The 24,320-nt window shown below is 47.6% G+C and overlaps 1 protein-coding gene across 3 annotated transcripts in view; it reads left to right on the plus strand.

Annotated features, from left to right (window-relative positions):
• The window catches only part of APBB1 (amyloid beta precursor protein binding family B member 1), a 125,322-nt gene extending 112,380 nt beyond the window's left edge, over nt 1–12,942 (plus strand). For 2 of the 3 annotated variants that reach the window (XM_088460044.1, XM_088460045.1), the window contains one exon: nt 7,756–12,942. In XM_088460044.1, the coding sequence (XP_088316170.1) occupies nt 7,756–7,917 (162 nt within the window). In that variant the 3' untranslated portion in view covers nt 7,918–12,942. The remainder of the gene's footprint in view (nt 1–7,755) is intronic. The other variant, XR_015873001.1, reaches the window with a different exon arrangement.
• The last annotated feature ends 11,378 nt before the right edge of the window (nt 12,943–24,320 follow it).

Below are 24,320 nucleotides of genomic sequence, written 5' to 3' on the forward strand. Positions count from 1 at the left end.
GTATCACGTGCCCCTCGCTGCCTATCCTATACTAGTATCACGTGTCCTTCGCTGCCTATCCTATTCTAGTATCACGTGTCCCTCGCTGCCTATCCTATGCTAATGTGACGTGTCCCTCGCTGCCTATCCTATACTGATATCACGTGTCCCTCGCTGCCTATCCTATACTAATGTGACGTGTCCCTCGCTGCCTATCCTATACTGGTATCACGTGTCCCTTGCTGCCTCTCCTATACTAGTATCACGTGTCCCTCGCTGCCTATTCTATACTAGTATCACTTGCCCCTCGCTGACTATTCTATACTAGTGTGACGTGTCCTTCGCTGCCTATCCTATACTAGTGTGACGTGTCCCTCGCTGCCTATCTTATACTAGTGTGACGTTTACCTCGCTGCCTATCCTATACTGGTATCACGTGCCCCTCGCTGCCTATCCTATACTGGTATCACGTGCCCCTCGCTGCCTATCCTATACTGGTATCACGTGCCCCTCGCTGCCTATCCTATACTGGTATCACGTGCCCCTCGCTGCCTATCCTATACTGGTATCACGTGCCCCTCGCTGCCTATCCTATACTGGTATCACGTGCCCCTCGCTGCCTATCCTATACTGGTATCACGTGCCCCTCGCTGCCTATCCTATACTAGTATCACGTGTCCCTCGCTGCCTATTCTATAGTATCACGTGCCCCTCGCTACCTATCCTATACTAATGTGACGTGTCCCTCGCTGCCTATCCTATACTAATGTGACGTGTCCCTCGCTGCCTATCCTATACTAATGTGACGTGTCCCTCGCTGCCTATCCTATACTAATGTGACGTGTCCCTCGCTGCCTATCCTATACTAATATCACGTGTCCCTCGCTGTCTATCCTATACTGATATCACGTGTCCCACGCCTATCCTATACTAATGTCACGTACCCCTCGCTGCCTATCCTATACTAGTATCACGTGCCCCTTGCTGCCTATCCTATACTAGTATCACGTGTCCCTCGCTGCCTATCCTATACTGATATCACGTGTCCCTCGCTGCCTATCCTATACTAATGTGACGTGTCCCTCGCTGCCTATCCTATACTAGTATCACGTGCCCCTCGCTGCCTATCCTATACTAGTATCACGTGTCCTTCGCTGCCTATCCTATTCTAGTATCACGTGTCCCTCGCTGCCTATCCTATACTAATGTGACGTGTCCCTCGCTGCCTATCCTATACTGATATCACGTGTCCCTCGCTGCCTATCCTATACTAATGTCACGTACCCCTCGCTGCCTATCCTATACTAGTATCACGTGCCCCTCGCTGCCTATCCTATACTGGTATCACGTGCCCCTCGCTGCCTATCCTATACTGGTATCACGTGCCCCTCGCTGCCTATCCTATACTAGTATCACGTGTCCCTCGCTGCCTATCCTATACTAGTATCACGTGTCCCTCGCTGCCTATCCTATACTGGTATCACGTGCCCCTCGCTGCCTATCCTATACTGGTATCTCGTGCCCCTCACTGCCTATCCTATACTAGTGTGACGTTACCCTCGCTGCCTATCCTATACTAGTGTGACGTGTCCCTCGCTGCCTATCCTATACTAGTGTGACGTGTCCCTCGCCTATTCTATACTAGTATCACGTGTCCCTCGCTGCCTATCCTATACTAGTATCACGTGCCCCTCGCTGCCTATCCTATACTACTATCACTTGCCCCTCGCTGCCTATTCTATACTAGTGTGACGTGTCCCTCGCTGTCTATCCTATACTGGTATCACGTGCCCCTCGCTGTCTATCCTATACTGGTATCACGTGTCCCTCGCTGCCTATTCTATAGTATCACGTGCCCCTCGCTACCTATCCTATACTAGTATCACGTGTCCCTCGCTTCCTATCCTATACTAATGTGACGTGTCCCTCGCTGCCTATCCTATACTAGTATCACGTGCCCCTCGCTGCCTATCCTATACTAGTATCACGTGCCCCTCGCTGCCTATCCTATACTAGTATCACGTGTCCCTCGCTGCCTATCCTATACTGATATCACGTGTCCCTCACTGCCTATCCTATACTAATGTGACGTGTCCCTCGCTGCCTATCCTATACTGGTATCACGTGTCCCTCGCTGCCTATCCTATACTAGTGTGACGTGTCCCTCGCTGCCTATCCTATACTGATATCACGTGTCCCTCGCTGCCTATCCTATACTAATGTGACGTGTCCCTCGCTGCCTATCCTATACTGATATCACGTGTCCCTCGCTGCCTATCCTATACTAATGTCACGTGTCCCTCGCTGCCTATCCTATACTGGTATCACGTGCCCCTCTCTGCCTATCCTATACTGGTATCACGTGCCCCTCTCTGCCTATCCTATACTGGTATCACGTGGCCCTCGCTGCCTATCCTATACTGGTATCACTTGCCCCTCGCTGCCTATCCTATACTAGTATCACGTGGCCCTCGCTGCCTATCCTATACTAGTATCACGTGCCCCTCGCTGCCTATCCTATACTAGTATCGCGTGTCCCTCGCTGCCTATCCTATACTAGTGTGACGTGTCCCTCGCTGCCTATCCTATACTAGTATCACGTGCCCCTCTCTGCCTATCCTATACTAGTATCACGTGCCCCTCGCTGCCTATCCTATACTGGTATCACGTGCCCCTCGCTGCCTATCCTATACTGGTATCACGTGCCCCTCGCTGCCTATCCTATACTGGTATCACGTGCCCCTCGCTGCCTATCCTATACTGGTATCACGTGCCCCTCGCTGCCTATCCTATACTGGTATCACGTGCCCCTCGCTGCCTATCCTATACTGGTATCACGTGCCACTCGCTGCCTATCCTATACTAGTATCACGTGTCCCTCGCTGCCTATTCTATAGTATCACGTGCCCCTCGCTACCTATCCTATACTAATGTGACGTGTCCCTCGCTGCCTATCCTATACTAATGTGACGTGTCCCTCGCTGCCTATCCTATACTGATATCACGTGTCCCTCGCTGCCTATCCTATACTGATATCACGTGTCCCTCGCCTATCCTATACTGGTATCACGTGCCCCTCGCTGCCTATCTTATACTGGTATCACGTGCCCCTCGCTGCCTATCCTATACTGGTATCACGTGCCCCTCGCTGCCTATCCTATACTGGTATCACGTGCCCCTCGCTGCCTATCCTATACTGGTATCACGTGTCCCTCGCTGCCTATTCTATAGTATCACGTGCCCCTCGCTACCTATCCTATACTAATGTGACGTGTCCCTTGCTGCCTATCCTATACTAATGTGACGTGTCCCTCGCTGCCTATCCTATACTGATATCACGTGTCCCTCGCTGCCTATCCTATACTGATATCACGTGTCCCTCGCCTTTCCTATACTAGTATCACGTGTCCCTCGCTGCCTATCCTATGCTAATGTGACGTGTCCCTCGCTGCCTATCCTATACTGATATCACGTGTCCCTCGCTGCCTATCCTATACTAATGTGACGTGTCTCTCGCTGCCTAGTCTATACTGGTATCACGTGTCCCTCGCTGCCTATCCTATACTGGTATCACGTGTCCCTCGCTGCCTCTCCTATACTAGTATCACGTTTCCCTCGCTGCCTATCCTATACTAGTATCACGTGTCCCTCGCTGCCTATCCTATACTGGTATCACATGCCCCTCGCTGCTTATCCTATACTAGTATCACGTGCCCCTTGCTGCCTATCCTATACTAGTATTACGTGTCCCTTGCTGCCTATCCTATACTAGTTACACGTGTCCCTCGCTGCCTATTCTTTACTAGTATCACGTGTCCCTCGCTGCCTATCCTATACTCGTATCACTTGCCCCTCGCTGCCTATCCTATACTAGTGTGACGTGTCCCTCGCTGCCTATCCTATACTAGTATCACGTGCCCCTCGCTGCCTATCCTATACTAGTATCACGTGTCCCTCGCTGCCTATCCTATACTAGTATCACGTGTCCCTCGCTGCCTATCCTATACTAGTATCACTTGCCCCTCGCTGCCTATTCTATACTAGTGTGACATGTCCTTCGCTGCCTATCCTATACTAGTGTGACGTTTACCTCGCTGCCTATCCTATACTAGTTTGACGTGTCCCTCGCTGCCTATCTTATACTAGTGTGACGTTTACCTCGCTGCCTATCCTATACTAGTATCACGTGCCCCTCGCTGCCTATCCTATACTAGTATCACGTGCCCCTCGCTGCCTATCCTATACTAGTGTGACGTGTCGCTCGCTGCCTATCCTATACTAGTATCACGTGCCCCTCGCTGCCTATCCTATACTAGTGTGACGTGTCCCTCGCTGTCTATACTATACTGGTATCACGTGCCCCTCGCTGTCCTATACTGGTATAACGTGCCCCTCGCTGCCTATACTATACTAGTAACACGTGTCCTTCGCTGCCTATCCTATACTAATGTCACGTGTACCTCGCTGCCTATCCTATACTAGTGTGACGTGTCCCTCGCTGCCTATCCTATACTAGTATCACGTGCCCCTCGCTGCCTATCCTATACTAGTATCACGTGCCCCTCGCTGCCTATCCTATACTGGTATTACGTACCCCTCGCTGCCTATCCTATACTGGTTTCACGTGCCCCTCGCTGCCTATCCTATACTCGTATCACGTGTCCCTCCCTGCCTATTCTATAGTATCACGTGCCCCTCGCTACCTATCCTATACTGGTATCACGTGTCCCTCGCTGCCTATCCTATACTAGTGTGACGTGTCCCTCGCTGCCTATCCTATACTAGTATCACATGCCCCTCGCTGTCTATCCTATACTGGTATAACGTGCCCCTCGCTGCCTATACTATACTAGTATCACGTGCCCCTCGCTGTCTATCCTATACTGGTATAACGTGCCCCTCGCTGCCTATACTATACTAGTATCACGTGTCCTTCGCTGCCTATCCTATACTAATGTCACGTGTACCTCGCTGCCTATCCTATACTAGTGTGACGTGTCCCTCGCTGCCTATCCTCTACTAGTATCACGTGCCCCTTGCTGCCTATCCTATACTAGTATCACGTGCCCCTCGCTGCCTATTCTATACTAGTATCACTTGCCCCTCGCTGCCTATTCTATACTAGTGTGACATGTCCTTCGCTGCCTATCCTATACTAGTTTGACGTGTCCCTCGCTGCCTATCTTATACTAGTGTGACGTTTACCTCGCTGCCTATCCTATACTAGTATCACGTGCCCCTCGCTGCCTATCCTATACTAGTATCACGTGCCCCTCGCTGCCTATCCTATACTAGTGTGACGTGTCGCTCGCTGCCTATCCTATACTAGTATCACGTGCCCCTCGCTGCCTATCCTATACTAGTGTGACGTGTCCCTCGCTGTCTATACTATACTGGTATCACGTGCCCCTCGCTGTCTATCCTATACTGGTATAACGTGCCCCTCGCTGCCTATACTATACTAGTAACACGTGTCCTTCGCTGCCTATCCTATACTAATGTCACGTGTACCTCGCTGCCTATCCTATACTAGTGTGACGTGTCCCTCGCTGCCTATCCTATACTAGTATCACGTGCCCCTCGCTGCCTATCCTATACTAGTATCACGTGCCCCTCGCTGCCTATCCTATACTGGTATTACGTGCCCCTCGCTGCCTATCCTATACTGGTTTCACGTGCCCCTCGCTGCCTATCCTATACTCGTATCACGTGTCCCTCCCTGCCTATTCTATAGTATCACGTGCCCCTCGCTACCTATCCTATACTGGTATCACGTGTCCCTCGCTGCCTATCCTATACTAGTGTGACGTGTCCCTCGCTGCCTATCCTATACTAGTATCACATGCCCCTCGCTGTCTATCCTATACTGGTATAACGTGCCCCTCGCTGCCTATACTATACTAGTATCACGTGCCCCTCGCTGTCTATCCTATACTGGTATAACGTGCCCCTTGCTGCCTATACTATACTAGTATCACGTGTCCTTCGCTGCCTATCCTATACTAATGTCACGTGTACCTCGCTGCCTATCCTATACTAGTGTGACGTGTCCCTCGCTGCCTATCCTCTACTAGTATCACGTGCCCCTCGCTGCCTATCCTATACTAGTATCACGTGCCCCTCGCTGCCTATTCTATACTGGTATCACGTGCCCCTAGCTGCCTATCCTATACTGGTATCACGTGCCCCTCGCTGCCTATCCTATACTGGTATCACGTGCCCCTCGCTGCCTATCCTATACTGGTATCACGTGCCCCTCGCTGCCTATCCTATACTCGTATCACGTGTCCCTCGCTGCCTATTCTATAGTATCACGTGCCTCTCGCTACCTATCCTATACTGGTATCACGTGTCCCTCGCTGCCTATCCTATACTGATATCACGTGTCCCTCGCTGCCTATCCTATACTAATGTGACGTGTCCCTCGCTGCCTATCCTATACTGGTATCACGTGTCCCTCGCTGCCTATCCTATACTAGTATCATGTGTCCCTCTCTGCCTATTCTATACTAGTATCACGTGTCCCTCGCTGCCTATCCTATACTAGTATCACGTGTCCCTCGCTGCCTGTCCTATACTGGTATCACGTGTCCCTCGCTGCCTATCCTATACTAATGTGACGTGTCCCTCGCTGCCTATCCTATACTGGTATCACGTGTCCCTCGCTGCCTATCCTATACTAGTATCATGTGTCCCTCTCTGCCTATTCTATACTAGTATCACGTGTCCCTCGCTGCCTATCCTATACTAGTATCACGTGTCCCTCGCTGCCTGTCCTATACTGGTATCACATGCCCCTCGCTGCCTATCATATACTAGTATTACGTGTCCCTTGCTGCCTATCCTATACTAGTATCACGTGTCCCTCGCTGCCTATCCTATACTAGTATCACGTGTCCCTCGCTGCCTATCCTATACTAGTATCACGTGTCCCTTGCTGCCTATCCTATACTAGTATCACGTGCCCCTCGCTGCCTATCCTATACTAGTATCACGTGCCCCTCGCTGCCTATCCTATACTAGTATCACGTGCCCCTCGCTGCCTATCCTATACTAGTATCACGTGCCCCTCGCTGCCTATCCTATACTAGTATCACGTGCCCCTCGCTGCCTATCCTATACTAGTATCACGTGCCCCTCGCTGCCTATCCTATACTAGTATCACGTGTCCCTCGCTGCCTATCCTATACTAGTATCACGTGCCCCTCGCTGCCTATCCTATACTAGTATCACGTGCCCCTCGCTGCCTATCCTATACTAGTATCACGTGGCCCTCGCTGCCTATCCTATACTGGTGTCACGTGCCCCTGGCTGCCTATCCTATACTAGTATCACGTGCCCCTCGCTGCCTATCCTATACTAGTATCACGTGTCCCTCGCTGCCTATCCTATACTAGTATCACGTGTCCCTCGCTGCCTATCCTATACTAGTATCACGTGTCCCTCGCTGCCTATCCTATACTGGTATCTCGTGCCCCTCGCTGCCTATCCTATACTGGTATCTCGTGCCCCTCGCTGCCTATCCTATACTGGTATCACGTGTCCCTCGCTGCCTATCCTATACTAGTATCTCGTGCCCCTCGCTGCCTATCCTATACTGGTATCACGTGTCCCCTATTTAGATTCTTTATTTGTATTTCGTGTCTTTCTGCTGCTGATCTAGCCTCCCCCTTTTAGACCTTTACTCATGTCCCCTTTCTATAAACCTAAAGTAATATATTGTTTTTGCTGTGTCCTCAGTTGGTTATTTTAATGAGAACATTTTATCTCCTTCAGCTCCGGTATCAGAAGTGTTTGGACGCGCGCCCACAGAGCACCTCCTGTCTCCCAACACCCCCTGATTCTGTCGCTCGCAGGGTTGGCTCCAGTGTCCGCAGAGGGGTACAGTCACTCCTTGGATCCTTCAAAAATAAGCGTCCTGGGGGTCAGACGCCGTGACCTTCTAGCTCATGACCTTTGCCCCTTTTCCTACGCGCTCGCTGCCTGTCTTTCCTTATTAATTCTACAGGCCCATGGTGCAGCACATATGTAATGAGTCTTGTTTTCCATTGTAAGGGCAGAAAGACACTCCAGGAGTTGGGTTACCTCTATAATATTGGAGCCCTTTTGAGGCCTTATGAGTAGCAATAAGGCACCGGGTAGTTGTTGGGTGAATGGTGCCTGCTCCGCTGGGAGGCTGCTGTTGTGGTTGTGTAGATTATGTGCGTGTATGTGTGGTGTAACGTCTAACACTTTATAGCCCTTCTCTGATCTGCTTTAGAGGCTGTAAAACTAACCAGTTACTCTGTACGTACACAAGTCCTTAGTCTCGCGGACACTAGACGTTCTGCGCCGGTGATCTGCGCTCAGCTACCATAGGTCAGGCACTTGCAGATCTTCTTAGTTGGTGACCAGGATGTGATCCGTGACTAGGTCAGGACACCTGCGAGAGAGATGCACCTTAGACATTACCCAGTGGGGACATACAGGGATGTCTGTGTGTCAGGCTGACACGTATGTAGTAATGTGTGAATGTGACAAGCAGCTGTCATTGTTCCTCTGTGCTATGTCTATGTGACTGCTGCTATCTACACACTGTGTGCTAATGACACTAAGCTCAGTACCTTCCTCATCTCAGTCCCTGCAGTGCATGAACTTCTAATTAGCGTGTTCCTTGCTGTTGTGTGGGCAACGGGATCAGCCATAGTGCACGGGTCATAACTGGCGTGTTACATGATGCCAGCCTTGTACAGGTCACATGTCAGGAACACTTGTTGTTATGTATTTTGGGGTGGGAGGAAAGCCTAGGAATCCTGGGGTAACGAGGAAACACAGAATAATGACACTTTGCTACTGCTCTATATTTATTATATGAATTTTGGGTGTAACGAAATACATTTCATATGGATTTGGACATGTTATGTGACCTGTACGACACAGATCTGATCCTTTTGCCTGTATACTTCATGAATGAGTGTTTGCATGTCAAATAGCGCTGTCAGATATGTGCCTGGCGAGAATCTGATACCTTATATACACTGACATGTCATAGTGTATCTCGCTGCCGTTAGTGCTGATTCCGGACTGCGTAGAGCGCACATGGACACTATAGTGTAACGTAGGTGTATGTAAGCGGCTTCCCCGGATCATGCTACTGTACAACTGGTATATGTAAGGATATATGTGTAGGTGTATGTAAGCGGCTTCCCCGGATCATGCTACTGTACAACTGGTGTATGTAAGGATATATGTGTAGGTGTATGTAAGCGGCTTCCCTGGATCATGCTACTGTACAACTGGTATATGTAAGGATATATGTGTAGATGTATGTAAGCGGCTTCCCCGGATCATGCTACTGTGCAACTGGTGTATGTAAGGATATATGTGTAGGTATATGTAAGCGGCTTCCCCGGATCATGCTACTGTACAACTGGTATATGTAAGGATGTATGTGTAGGTATATGTAAGCGGCTTCCCCGGATCATGCTACTGTACAACTGGTGTATGTAAGGATGTATGTAAGCGGCTTCCCTGGATCATGCTACTGTACAACTGGTGTATGTAAGGATATATGTGTAGGTGTATGTAAGCGGCTTCCCCGGATCATGCTACTGTACAACTGGTATATGTAAGGATATATGTGTAGGTGTATGTAAGCGGCTTCCCCGGATCATGCTACTGTACAACTGGTGTATGTAAGGATATATGTGTAGGTGTATGTAAGCGGCTTCCCCGGATCATGCTACTGTACAACTGGTATATGTAAGGATATATGTGTAGGTGTATGTAAGCGGCTTCCCCGGATCATGCTACTGTGCAACTGGTGTATGTAAGGATATATGTGTAGGTGTATGTAAGCGGCTTCCCCGGATCATGCTACTGTGCAACTGGTGTATGTAAGGATATATGTGTAGGTGTATGTAAGCGGCTTCCCCGGATCATGCTACTGTACAACTGGTGTATGTAAGGATATATGTGTAGGTGTATGTAAGCGGCTTCCCTGGATCATGCTACTGTACAACTGGTGTATGTAAGGATATATGTGTAGGTGTATGTAAGCGGCTTCCCCGGATCATGCTACTGTACAACTGGTATATGTAAGGATATATGTGTAGGTGTATGTAAGCGGCTTCCCCGGATCGTGCTACTGTACAACTGGTGTATGTAAGGATATATGTGTAGGTGTATGTAAGCTGCTTCCCCGGATCATGCTACTGTACAACTGGTGTATGTAAGGATATATGTGTAGGTGTATGTAAGCGGCTTCCCTGGATCATGCTACTGTACAACTGGTATATGTAAGGATATATGTGTAGGTGTATGTAAGCGGCTTCCCCGGATCATGCTACTGTACAACTGGTGTATGTAAGGATATATGTGTAGGTGTATGTAAGCGGCTTCCCTGGATCATGCTACTGTACAACTGGTGTATGTAAGGATATATGTGTAGGTGTATGTAAGCGGCTTCCCCGGATCATGCTACTGTACAACTGGTGTATGTAAGGATATATGTGTAGGTGTATGTAAGCGGCTTCCCCGGATCATGCTACTGTACAACTGGTGTATGTAAGCTGCTTCCCCGGATCATGCTACTGTACAACTGGTGTATGTAAGGATATATGTGTAGGTGTATGTAAGCGGCTTCCCCGGATCATGCTACTGTACAACTGGTGTATGTAAGGATATATCTGTAGGTGTATGTAAGCGGCTTCCCTGGATCATGCTACTGTACAACTGGTGTATGTAAGGATATATGTGTAGGTGTATGTAAGCGGCTTCCCTGGATCATGCTACTGTACAACTGGTATATGTAAGGATATATGTGTAGGTGTATGTAAGCGGCTTCCCCGGATCATGCTACTGTACAACTGGTATATGTAAGGATGTATGTAAGCGGCTTCCCTGGATCATGCTACTGTACAACTGGTATATGTAAGGATATATGTGTCAGTGTATGTAAGCGGCTTCCCTGGATCATGCTACTGTACAACTGGTATATGTAAGGATGTATGTAAGCGGCTTCCCTGGATCATGCTACTGTGCAACTGGTATATGTAAGGATATATGTGTCAGTGTATGTAAGCGGCTTCCCTGGATCATGCTACTGTACAACTGGTATATGTAAGGATATATGTGTAGGTGTATGTAAGCGGCTTCCCCGGATCATGCTACTGTACAACTGGTATATGTAAGGATATATGTGTAGGTGTATGTAAGCGGCTTCCCTGGATCATGCTACTGTACAACTGGTATATGTGTCAGTGTATGTAAGCGGCTTCCCTGGATCATGCTACTGTACAACTGGTATATGTAAGGATGTATGTAAGCGGCTTCCCTGGATCATGCTACTGTACAACTGGTGTATGTAAGGATATATGTGTCAGTGTATGTAAGCGGCTTCCCTGGATCATGCTACTGTACAACTGGTATATGTAAGGATGTATGTAAGCGGCTTCCCTGGATCATGCTACTGTACAACTGGTGTATGTAAGGATATATGTGTAGGTGTATGTAAGCGGCTTCCCCGGATCATGCTACTGTACAACTGGTGTATGTAAGGATATATGTGTAGGTGTATGTAAGCGGCTTCCCTGGATCATGCTACTGTACAACTGGTATATGTAAGGATATATGTGTCAGTGTATGTAAGCGGCTTCCCTGGATCATGCTACTGTACAACTGGTATATGTAAGGATGTATGTAAGCGGCTTCCCTGGATCATGCTACTGTGCAACTGGTGTATGTAAGGATATATGTGTCAGTGTATGTAAGCGGCTTCCCCGGATCATGCTACTGTACAACTGGTATATGTAAGGATATATGTGTCAGTGTATGTAAGCGGCTTCCCTGGATCATGCTACTGTACAACTGGTATATGTAAGGATGTATGTAAGCGGCTTCCCTGGATCATGCTACTGTACAACTGGTGTATGTAAGGATATATGTGTAGGTGTATGTAAGCGGCTTCCCCGGATCATGCTACTGTACAACTGGTGTATGTAAGGATATATGTGTAGGTGTATGTAAGCGGCTTCCCTGGATCATGCTACTGTACAACTGGTATATGTAAGGATATATGTGTCAGTGTATGTAAGCGGCTTCCCTGGATCATGCTACTGTACAACTGGTATATGTAAGGATGTATGTAAGCGGCTTCCCTGGATCATGCTACTGTGCAACTGGTGTATGTAAGGATATATGTGTCAGTGTATGTAAGCGGCTTCCCTGGATCATGCTACTGTACAACTGGTATATGTAAGGATGTATGTAAGCGGCTTCCCTGGATCATGCTACTGTACAACTGGTATATGTAAGGATATATGTGTCAGTGTATGTAAGCGGCTTCCCCGGATCATGCTACTGTGCAACTGGTATATGTAAGGATATATGTGTCAGTGTATGTAAGCGGCTTCCCTGGATCATGCTACTGTGCAACTGGTATATGTAAGGATATATGTGTCAGTGTATGTAAGCGGCTTCCCTGGATCATGCTACTGTACAACTGGTATATGTAAGGATATATGCTTGGAACACACCAGTACATGTAAGAGACTACTCCAGAACATGCTACTGTTCAACTGGTGTTTGTAAGAATATATATTCAGAAAACTGTAGTGTATGTATGTTGTATGTAAGAATTTACTCTAGAACATGCTTCTGACAACTGTTGTATGTAATATGTTCAGAACAACTAGTGTATGAATGTTGTATGTAAGAGTCTACACAAGAACATGCTACTGTACAACTGGTATATGTCAGGATATATGCTTGGAACACACCAGTACGTGTAAGAGACTACCCCCAGGACATGCTACTTTACAACTGTATGCAAGCTACATGTTTGGAACACGCTAGTGTCCGGTGTGTGATAGGGTTCCCTTGGTGCAGCAGGGGGATACTGTATACATGCAATACTGGAACTGTAAACACTAAATGCCCCAGGGACACAATAACACTACTGTACCCAACGTACTTCAATAAAATCCTAACATGATAATAAAAGTTTGTGTGTGTCTTACTACAGCGCTAGCGGCGTATCCTGGCTTTATAACACCAGCTATATCCCTTGCTCTAAAGCTGGCAATATTAATCATATTACGCTAAGGTGCCAAAAGTCATGGGATAGCAGTATGTAAAGGTAGGTGGCGCACCGCACAGTAACATCTTGGAAATGCCCAGACCTGCATGAGTTGTAATCTGACATGTCATGAGTCAGTTTGAACACCGGCTAGGCTGCTCATGGCAAGGTAACGTGCATTATCGGAGTTGGAACGGGGCATGATAGTGGGTGCCTGAAATTGCGCGAACATTCAACATTCCTCGATCTATGGTGTCATGTGTGTACCAGGAATACCATGGTAGGCATTACCACCTACCGTGGACAGTGCAGTGGCCGACCACAGGTGCTTAATGATTGTGACCAGCGGCGTCTGGACAGAATTGTCCGTAGTAATAGACAAGTGATACTGGCTCAAGTCATGTCCACAATCAATACATGAGGTACCAGGTGCACATCCAGCAGGACAGTGCAGCGTTCTTCAGTTTCCATGAGATATGGGAGCAGAAGACCCACCAGAGTGCCCCAGTTACCACTACGACACTTATACACAGCGCCTCACCTGGGCTCGTGATGTTGCTAATTTTACCCTGGAGGATGAGTAACGTATTGTGGTCCGATGAGTCATTGTTCTAGTTTTGGGCTGATGGTAGAGTTAGGGTGTGGTACAGACCCCATGAGGCCATGGACGCCCATTGTTAACACGTTAGTGTGCAGTTTGGTTGTGGTTCCATAATGTTATGGGATGTGCATGTGGTATGGGTTGGATCCGCTGGTCCACCTGAACAAGTTATTGACCGGTAACTGCTACCTTGGATTTCTTGTTGACCATTTGCAGTCTGACATGAACTACATGTACCCCTACAACGATAGAATATTCCAGCTGGATAATGCACCGTGTCATTGGTCCCAAGTTGTCCAGAATTTGTTGGAGGAGCATTCTGGAAAGTACCGACAAATGATGTGGCCACTACATTAGCCCAACATGAACCCAATTGAGCATTTAAGGGACGTGGTGGTGAAGTCCATTCACACCCAAGATCCTGCACCTACAAATATCAGGGAGCTGTGGGAAGCTATCCGAAGGTCTTCATCCACTTGTGGAATCGATGCCACGTCGAGTTGCTGCACTTTTCCAGGCTACAGTGGGTCCTACTGACTTTTGGAACGTCAGTGTATATCCTTTTCCTGGCCATACATGGGATAATTAGATGAATTCCTTGGATCATTCCGGTCACTAATGACACCTAATAATTATGGCCAGATAATCTCTCACCTACACTGCTGAGTCCCCTCCTGTGCTGAAGGTGAAAGTGGTCTGTATGTCGGGGATGTCCTGGTTGTGCAGCCCTGGTTAGACAGATGCGCATATTGGCTTTGGATGCTGTGGCGGGGTCCCCAGTCTCTACGCTGGCTCCCAACCACCCCAACCATGTGGTTAATGGAGGGTGCGGCACCGTAGAGGTGTAATCCTGAGCTGCGATGCCATAGTTGAAATATCTAGGAACTAGGCGCCCATCATAACTGTATTACTGGCACTAGGCGCCGGGTGGCTAAAGACTTATTTCTTCAGGGTCCATAGGCTCCACAAGGAGACCTTGGGGTGTAGGTTGTGGAACTGAATCCGGGTACCGCGTAGTTAAAAGCTTTCAGCTCCCAGGATGTACTGGTCCACTCTCCCTATACCCCGAGCCAAAGGCACCTCAGTTGGTAATAAGCCAAAGGCGGGAGGAGGATAAGAAAGAAGGAAGATTGGTACGCTGAAAAATCACACCGAAAAGGAGTCGGGAAACTGCTGACCAGTACAATAGCCGATCTGAAGCCAGGTATGTCAGTGCAGGTTCCCTGTGGACCCTATGGATTTCGAAGAAAGAGTTAACAAAGGTAAGTTCTTAACCATAACTCATTTTCTTCAGGGTCCATAGGCTCCACAGGGAGACCTTGGGGATGTCCCAAAGCAGTCCTTTTAAGGGTGGGGACGCTCCTGTGCTGAGAGGAGAATCCGGCGTCCAAATTAAACATCCTGAGAGGTGAATGTGTCAAATGCATAGAACCTTAGAAAGGTCTGGACAGAAGACCACGTGGCCGCCTTGCAAAGTGTGTGAGTTGCTGGATTCCCCCAGCCCTTTCCAGGGAAATGGACTGCCCTCCAATGCAATCTAATGTATGAAAGTGGTATGAGGGGGTGCATGGGGAGCTGGCCAATGCAGCCAGCTAATTACTTTCAGGGAGCTCCCCAGAGCTTCCCCTCCATGGCCAGGTAACCCTGCCTGGAGACCTTGGTTGAACACTTAATATGAATTGGGTAAAAACCACCGAGCGGACTTACCCCCTGTGATAATGTGTATTGGAGTGACGTATAAGAAGGCCTGCGAGCCTGGTTGGTGTGTATCTTTTTGAACATCAAGAAGGATTGTACTGCTGTAACATCTGTATGCTGACCCCCGTAAGCTGAGGGGAAGAGTCTTTAAGACTATTTGAGCAATAAACATCTTTGCCTTTACAAATGACTACATCTGAATCTTGCGACAACAGAATTACGCCAAACGCTATTCCTTTCTCCGGCTGTTCTGGATTGAGCCCAGTGTCTTCAAGCTCAAGCCCTCTGCCAGCTACCGTGCAGAGTCTGGTCCATTGTGAGTGTCGAAGCTGAATAATTGGCTGAGACAAGTTCAGTTTAAAATTGAATCGCAGCGACACCATCTTGCGACTGGCCGCAAGACGCCATTTTGCGAAATGGCTCACATTTTAGTACATGTGGCGATAATACCATTAGCATCATATGAATGCATCTGTGACCACTATCATATGTTACGGTGATTCACTAAAAGCCTATTTCATTACTTTACGTATTATAAAGGATATATTCCAGAAATGGCTTTATAGTATTGATAAGCAAGTGGCCAGGTGACAACTGGCATTGTGTAGATAAGTTTCCAGCATAGTGTTTGCTCACTACGTGTGGTCTGGCTAGAATGTCTCTTGTAGTTTGCATTTTCACACAAGAGACCGACAGAGGTGTTTTCCCTTTGAACACAGGAAAGGTGTGGGGGGGGGGGCTGCTGACAGGACATGTAGAACTATCTAACCCAGCATGCCACACTGCTAAAATGTTCACTCAGTTAGAGACAAATGCATTTTCATACACACATTAAATATGTCTTTATACCAAACCCTGATTACCCACACATTTCATATTCATACATAAGGTTCAATAAGCTTTAAAGTGTATGATTCAAGAAGGTTCAGTTAGTTTAAATGCTAAGAAATAAAGATATTTGTTAACTAAGGAATTATACAAGATAAACACGTCATTCTTGGAGTTGTTCTGATGCATACTCTTTCCACAGTTTCCCGGTGCTATCGGTGAGGAGATCGCATTATGCATTCTCGAGTTATGGACCGCAGAACCTACAAGCAACCAAAATGTATATTTTAGATTCAACTGTTAGGATGCTGAAGAAGGCGTGAGGAGGAAGACCCCTAGCTGTTAGAGGAAGGGAAAGTCTGTTTAAACCAGCCTGTTAGAAGCACTGTAACAGATGCTTCACCTCTGAGAACCAATGACATCAGCAACAGACATACCTTTTGTCTTGTTTATACTGGTGGGGGTATAAGTATGGGTGCACGGACACTATTTGGGAGTCTTTGTGCTGAATGCTGAATGACGAGGGGTCTCTTGCTGAAGCCTATCTCTGGGTCCAGAAGCGCCTGCGTACGTATACTGTACTTGTGGTCTGTATGATTTACTTTTGCGCCTAAATTGTGTTTTGATCAATTGCGTGTAACTGTCTGAACTTTTACCTGAATATCACTTGTGCTTTGGAACCACAGGTTCTATGTCTAAGTCTTTATGGTGTGACTACGTACGCAAATTAGCATCATCCTTAGAGGTTTATAGGAAGGATTTTAGAAGGTACAGGCAGGGGTACATAGAGGTTCTGATCCAATATTGGTATGAGGGATTATTGGGTATCAGCCGACACCAATCAGGAGGTGTGGCCGCAGCTTGTCTACGCATACACAGCAGCAAGCGGTTCCGGGGCCGGTGGTGGCAGCAACGTTACACACCCAGTGGGCGGAGTTGGTAACAGGCAGTTACTGATGATAAGAGGAAATCCCTAAAGCTGGCCGCACACTAGGACGATATCGTTCCAACCAGCGAACTAGTTGCCTGGTTGGAATGATAATAGTCCAGTGTGTGGGACTAATTAATAATCATTTGTTTGCTCCCACACACTGAAAAATGGCCAAAAAACGGTCGTTCCAACTAGTTGGGAAAATCATATATGTATGTAGTATGTTTGTACAGTATATCTGTATACATATGTGGCCCATTTATCAATGATGACATTTGCAATGTGATCTGGGCACTATATTAACGCCCGAGATCATATTGCAGGATGCGATTATACCACCCAGATGTATGAATTTGCACCCGTAGAGACAATGGTGACATCACTCCTGTGCCGGGGAGCCTGCGCACGTGCGGTCTACAGAGGGAGGGTTCCTATGGAGCACTCTCCCAAACAGATTTGCGATGTCTAGCCCATAGGCTACAGTGGCTTATGCCATCTCCAGATGGGGCAAGCTGAGCGCATGAAGGTTTCGTATTCCGGAACTTGATAAATCTGACCACATCGCATCCCCCATAGAAACCTGGGGGTTGCATGGCCAGCGGAAATGGAGGCACAGCAGCAGATATCGAAGAATACTTAATATTTGCAGCTATCCCCTGAAAACGGGTGTCTTCAGGGAATACTCCGCAAATTTTGAATGACAAATGGGCCCCTATATACTTTCTATGACCACTGCATCCGGCCACCCTCCCCCCGACCATCACGGCTCCGCATCCGCCAATCCATCCCAACTCTCCTGCTCTAATTCGGCGCTGTCCAGTGTTAATTAGTGTGTGTGCACACACGCACAGACATATAGGAGTATATAGATTAGGGGTGAGCGGGTTCGGGTTTCTGAAATCCGAACCCCGCCGATCCAAGTCAGGCTCGACTTTTCCCGCCTGACTCGGATCTAAAATCGAGGCAAAACGTCATCCCGCCTTCCGGGTCTCGCGGGTTTTGGATTCCATATACCCGCGTCGGCGCCATTTTTGCACTCGGGTGTGGACAGTGAAGAGGGAGGGTGGGAGTTGGGGCTGGCTGGGCTGTGTAGTGCAGTGTAGTGTTGTGCTGTGCTGCTGTTGTCCATAGGGGCTGTGTCCACTCCTCCAAAGTCCATAGGGGCTGGCTGGACTGTGTTGTGCAGTCAGTTGAAGATAGGGGCTGTGTCCACTCCAAAGTCCTGTGCAGTGTCCATGTCCTAAAGGGGTGCTGTAGTGTTGACCAGGGGGTGCTCTGTCCTTCAGGGGTGCTCCCCCCAAGTGCTAAAAAAAAAAATATTTTTTCTGTGTTTGTGAATTGTGTGCGCAGTAGCCGCACGTGCATCAACAAAGTAGCACCAAGCGCGCGCCTGTGTCATAAGTAAAGGGCCGGCTGGCTCATCGGTTAAAGGGTGCTGTAACCCCCAAAGTGCACTCCAAATAATATATATTTTTTTCTTTGCTTGTGAATTGTGTGCGCAGTAGCCGCCCGTGCATGAACAAAGTAACGCCATGCGTGTGCATGTGTCGTAAGTAAAAGGCCGGCTGGCTTGACCGTTAAAAGGTGCTGTAACCCCCAAAGTGCACTCCAAACAAAATAAAAAATAATTTCTGTGTTTGTGAATTGTGTGCACTGTAGCCGCACGGTTATCAACAAAGTAGCGCCAAGCGTGCGCCTGTGTCATACGTAAAGGGCCGGCTGGCTTGACCGTTAAAGGGTGCTGTAACCCCCAAAGTGCACTCCAAAAAAAATAAAATATTATTTTCTGTGTTTGTGAATTGTGTGCACTGTGGCTGCACGTGCATCAACAAAGGAGCAGTGCCAAGGGTGCGCGTGCATCCCATAAGTAAAGGGTCGGCTGGCTTGTCCATTAAAGGGTGCTGTAACCCCAAAAGTGCACTCCAAAAAAAATATATTTTATTATTTGTGAATTGTGTGTGCAGCAGCCGCACGTGCATCAACAAAGTAGTGCCAAGCGTGCGCCTGTGTCATAAGTAAAGGGCCGGCTGGCTCGTCTGTTAAAGGGTGGTGTAACTCCCAAAGTGCACTCCAAACAAAATAAATATTTTCTGTGTTTGTGAATTGTCTGCACTGTACGTGCATCCTCAAAGCAGCAGCGCCAAGCGTGCGTCTGTCAAAGGGTGGTGTAACCCTCAAAGTGCGCTCCACAAAAAATAAAAAATAATTTTTTTTCTGTCTTTGTGAATTGTGTGGGCTGTAGCTGCACGTGCATCAACAAAGGAGCAGCGCCAAGCGTGCACCTGTGTACCATAAGTAAAGAGCCGGCTGGCTCATTTCTTAAAGGGTGGTGTAACCCACAAAGTGCACTAGTCTCCAACAAAAATAAAAAAATATTTTCTGTGTTTGTGTGCACCTTAGCCGCACGTATATATCAATATAACATAAATGGAGGACCAAACTTTCTCCGATAAAAATAAAATAGGGAAAGATCAAGAACCACTTCCTCCTAGTGCTGAAGCTGCTGCCACTAGTCATGACATAGACGATAACATGCCATCAACGTCGTCTGCCAAGGCCGATGCCCAATGTCAAAGTAGAGGGCACATACAATCCCAAATGACAAAGTTCAGGAAAATGACCTTAAAAAAAACATTTAAATCATCTGAAGAGAAACGTAAACTTGCCAATATGCCATTTATGACACGGAGTGGCAAGGAACGGCTAAGGTCTTTCCCTATGTTCATGACTAGTGGTTCAGCTTCACATGACGATGGAAGCCCTCCTCCCGCTAAAAAAATCAAATGAGTTAAGCTTGCAAAAGAACAGCGAAGAACTGCGTTCTAAGAAGATATCACAAATCCCCAAGGAGAGTCCAAGTGTGGTGGCGGTTGCTATGCCTGACCTTCCCAGCACTGGATGGGAAGAGGTGGCTCTTTCCACCATTTTCACGCCCCCTGCAAGTGCTGACAGAAGCACCAACAGTCCACTTGCTGATATGCAAATTGAAGATGTCATTGTTGAAGTACAACAGGATGATACTGGTGTAGCTGGCGCTGAGGAGGAAGTTGGCGAGGAGGATTCTGATGGTGATGTGGTTTGTTTAAATCGGGCTCCGGGGGAGACAGTTGTTGTCCGTGGGATGAAAAAGCCCATCACGGTCATGCCTGGGCAGAAGACCAAACATTCCACCTCTTTGGTCTGGCAATTTTTCTATCCAAATCCGGACAACAACTGTCTTGCCATATGTAAAGGTGAAATAAGTAGGGGTAGGGACGTTAACCACCTAGGAACATCCTCCCTTATACGGCACCTGCAGCGCGTTCATTAAAAGTTACTGTCAAGTTCAGAAACGTTGGCTAAGACCATAAGCCGTCCAGGGACACCTAAATCCCATTGTCATGTTGTATCCATGCGCCTGCAAACCACACCGTCAACTCCTTCCTCATCAATTTCCTCCTTAGTCAGGATCGGAAGTAGTCCTGCAGGCCATGTCACTGGCATGACTGACTCTCCTATCCGGGATTCCTCCGGAGGATCCTGCATTGCTACGCCTCCTGCTGCCGCTGCTGCTGGGAGTCGTTCATCATCTCAGAGAGGAAGTAGGAACACCACTACTTTTGCTAAACAATTGATCCTCCAACAGTCCGTAGCGAGGAGGATGAAGTACGACAGCAGTCACATCCTGAAGCAAAACGTATAACTGAGGCCTTGACTGCTATGTTGGTGGTTAGATGTGTGTCCGGTATCCGCCATTAGTGCAGTGGGATTTAGACAATTGATTAAGGTAGTGTGTCCCCGGTTCCAAATCCCGTCTAGATTCCACTTCACTAGGCAGGCGATACCGAGACTGTACAGAAACGTCAGAAAAAGTGTCCTCAGTGTCCTGAAAAATGCGGTTGTACCCAATGTCCACTTAACCACGGACATGTGGACAAGTGGAACAGGGCAGACTAAGGACTATATGACTGTGACAGCCCACTGGGTAGATGTATCACCTTACGCAGCAACAACAGTAGCGTCACCAGTAGCAGCATCTCAGAAACGCCAGCTCGTTCCAAGGCAGGCTACGCTGTGTATCACCGGTTTCAGTAAGAGGCACACCACCGACAACCTCTTAGAGAAACTGTGGGAAATCATCGCCCAGTGGCTTACCCCACTTAGACTCTCCTGTGGATTTGTGATATCTGACAACACCACCAATATTGTGCGGGCATTACATCTGGGAAAATTCCAGCACGTCCCATGTTTTGCTCACACAATAAACTTGGTGGTGCAGAATTTTCTGAAAAGCGACAGGGGCGTGCAGGAGACGCTTTGGGTTGCCCAAAAAATTTCTGGCCACTTTTGCCATTCAGCGACTGCGTGCCGAAGACTGGAGCACCAGCAAACACTCTTGAACCTGGCCCGCCATCACCTGAAGCAAGAGGTTGTGACGCGGTGGAACTCAATCCTTTATATGCTTCAGAGGATGGAGGAGCAGCAAAAGGCCATTCAAGCCTATACATCCATCTATGACATAGGCTAAGGAGGGGGTATGCACCTGACTCAAGCGCAGTGGAGAATGATTTCCGTGTTGTGCAAGGTTCTCCAGCCCTTCGAACTTGCCACACGTGAAGTCAGTTCAGTCACTGCCAGCTTGAGTCAGGTTATTCCCCTCATCAGACTTTTGCAGAAGCAGCTGGAGAAAGTGAAGGAGGAGCTAAGATGGAGCGATTCCGCTCGGCATGTGGGACTTGTGGATGAAGCCCTTCATTCGCTTTGCCAGGATTCCAGGGTGGTCAATCTGTTGAAATCAGACCACTACATTTTGGCCACCGTGCTCGATCCTAGGTTTAAAGCCTATGTGGTGTCTCTCTTTCCGGCTGACACAAGCCTGCAGAGGTGCAAAGACCTGCTGGTGAAAACACTGTCAGCTGAAGAGGAACGTGACACGTCAACAGCTCCTTCTTCATTTTCTCCCGCAACTGGGGCTGCCAGGAAAAAACTTAGGTATCCTAAGCAACCTGCTGGTGGTGATGCAGGGCAAGCAGGACCAAGTTTGGACATCTGGTCTGGACTGAAGGACCTGGCAACAATTTCTGACATGTCTACTGTCACTGCATATGATAATGTCACCATTGACAGAATGGTGGAGGATTACATCGGTGACAGCATCCAAGTAGACATGTCAGACAGTCCGTACCTGTACTGGCAGGAAAAAGAGGCAATTTGGAGGCCCCTGTACAAGCTGGCTCTATTTTACCTGAGTTGCCCCCCCTCCAGTGTGTACTCCGAAAGAGTGTTTAGTGCAGCCGGGAACCTTGTCAGTGAAAGGCGTAGGAGGTTGCTTCCACAAAATGTGGAGAAGATGATGTTCATAAAAATTAATTATCAACTCTTCCAGGGAGACCAGCCTCCAGAGGGACCTGTGGTGGTGGATTCCAGGGGGATGAATTAATACTCTGTGAGGATGAGGATGTACACAACACTGAAGAGGGTGAGGAATCGGTGGATGAGGAGGATGAGGACGACATCTTGCCTCCGTAGAGCCAGTTTGTGCAGGGACAGATTAATTGCCAGCTTGTTTTGTGGGGGCCCAAATGAACCAATCATTTCAGCCACAGTCGTGTGGCAGACCCTGGCGCTGAAATGATTGGTTTGTTAAAGTGTGCATGTCCTGTTTATACAACATAAGGGTGGGTGGGAGGGCCCAAGGACAATTCCATCTTGCACCTCTTTTTTTTCTTTGCATTATGTACAGTTTGGGGCCTAGTTTTTCAATGCCATCCTGTCTGCCACTGCAGTGTCACTCCTAGATGGGCCACGTGTTTGTGCTGCCCACTCGTATCTCTTAGCATAGTCATCCAGCTACCTCGGTGCAACCTTTTGGACATAAAAACACTATTGTGAGGTGTGAGGTATTCAGAATAGACTGGAAATGAGTGGAAATTAAGGTTATTGAGGGTAATAATAGCATAGGAGCAGAAAACCTACAAATTCTGTGATTTTAGCTGTTTTTATGCGTTTTAAAAAAAAATACAGATCCAAAACACAAAACCCAGAACCCAAAACACGGAAGGGTGGTTTTGGCAAAACCAATCCAGATCCAAAACCAAAACACGAATAGTGGCCGGTGCACGCCCCTAATATAGATGTATGTATGTGTTCAATATATTTATTCAAAACATGCAGAAGTAGTCAGACAGTGTCTGCCTATTTCTATGACATCACTGGTTGGACGGAAGTTGGCTGGTCTGTTAAAAAATAAATAAATAAAGTTGTCAGGTTGGATGAAGAGTTGGTTAGATGTGTGGGGAATCATTTTAGTTGGATAGACAAGTTGGATGGTTGGAGGAAAGTTGGTCTGATGTGTGGCCTGCTTAATACCCCAAGATCCAGAGGGATAAAAAACAAATCTGTGATCACATGGCGAGGTCATCCGGTCACAGCTATAGGTGGCATAGCAGTGACATAGTCCCAGATGGCTTTTCGGTCACCTGATTGGAGAAGCCGAGTTACTTAAGAGACAAGTAACTACAGTTCAGGAGAACGCTCAGGATGGCTAACTACAGCAAAATGTCCAAGGTCGATCTTGAAATGGTGTGCCAAGAAATGGGCATTCAGAATCCCGTACAGAGCAACCAAAAGCAACATGATAGGAGGGGATGCAGTCTGGAAGCCGACGGTCTAAATGCCGACCGCCGGCTTCCAGACTACTTAATCCCGGCGAGGGTTGAATGACAGGCATCTAAATCTAGACAAAGGGGAGGGGACTGCGCTCTACCACTATAATCAGGTAAAATATTGGTAGCTGCTGTGTGTGGTGAAGGCACTACGTACCTCACTTAAAATATGCACCAATAAAAATCTAAACACTCGGCGCTTACCTTTACCTGATTTCTGTACCTATACAACCGTAGATAGCGTATATGTCTACAGCTCTGTATATAACCAAACGTAATAGTTATGTATTGGAAATATAAATAAACAGTATAAAACCAATGATATTATAAATAGGATGTCAAGCAATAAGAATTTACGCAAGATTACCCAGCATACGGGGAGGTGGAGTCTATAATCACAGCTTATATGTGACTTTAGACCAAATACATCAGACAATAGAATACTCAGTAGGATACGGAAACTCCTACTATCAGGTAAATGCTGGTAACTGCTGTGTGTAATGAGGGTACTACGTACCTCACTTATTAATTATATGCCCCAACATAGATCTGAACCCTCAGCGTGGTCCTTGCCTAAAATCT

This window comes from Taudactylus pleione, unplaced genomic scaffold (genome assembly GCF_031769625.1).
Source record: "Taudactylus pleione unplaced genomic scaffold, aTauple2 ptg000966l, whole genome shotgun sequence".
In the NCBI taxonomy this organism is placed as follows: Eukaryota; Metazoa; Chordata; class Amphibia; order Anura; family Myobatrachidae; genus Taudactylus; species Taudactylus pleione.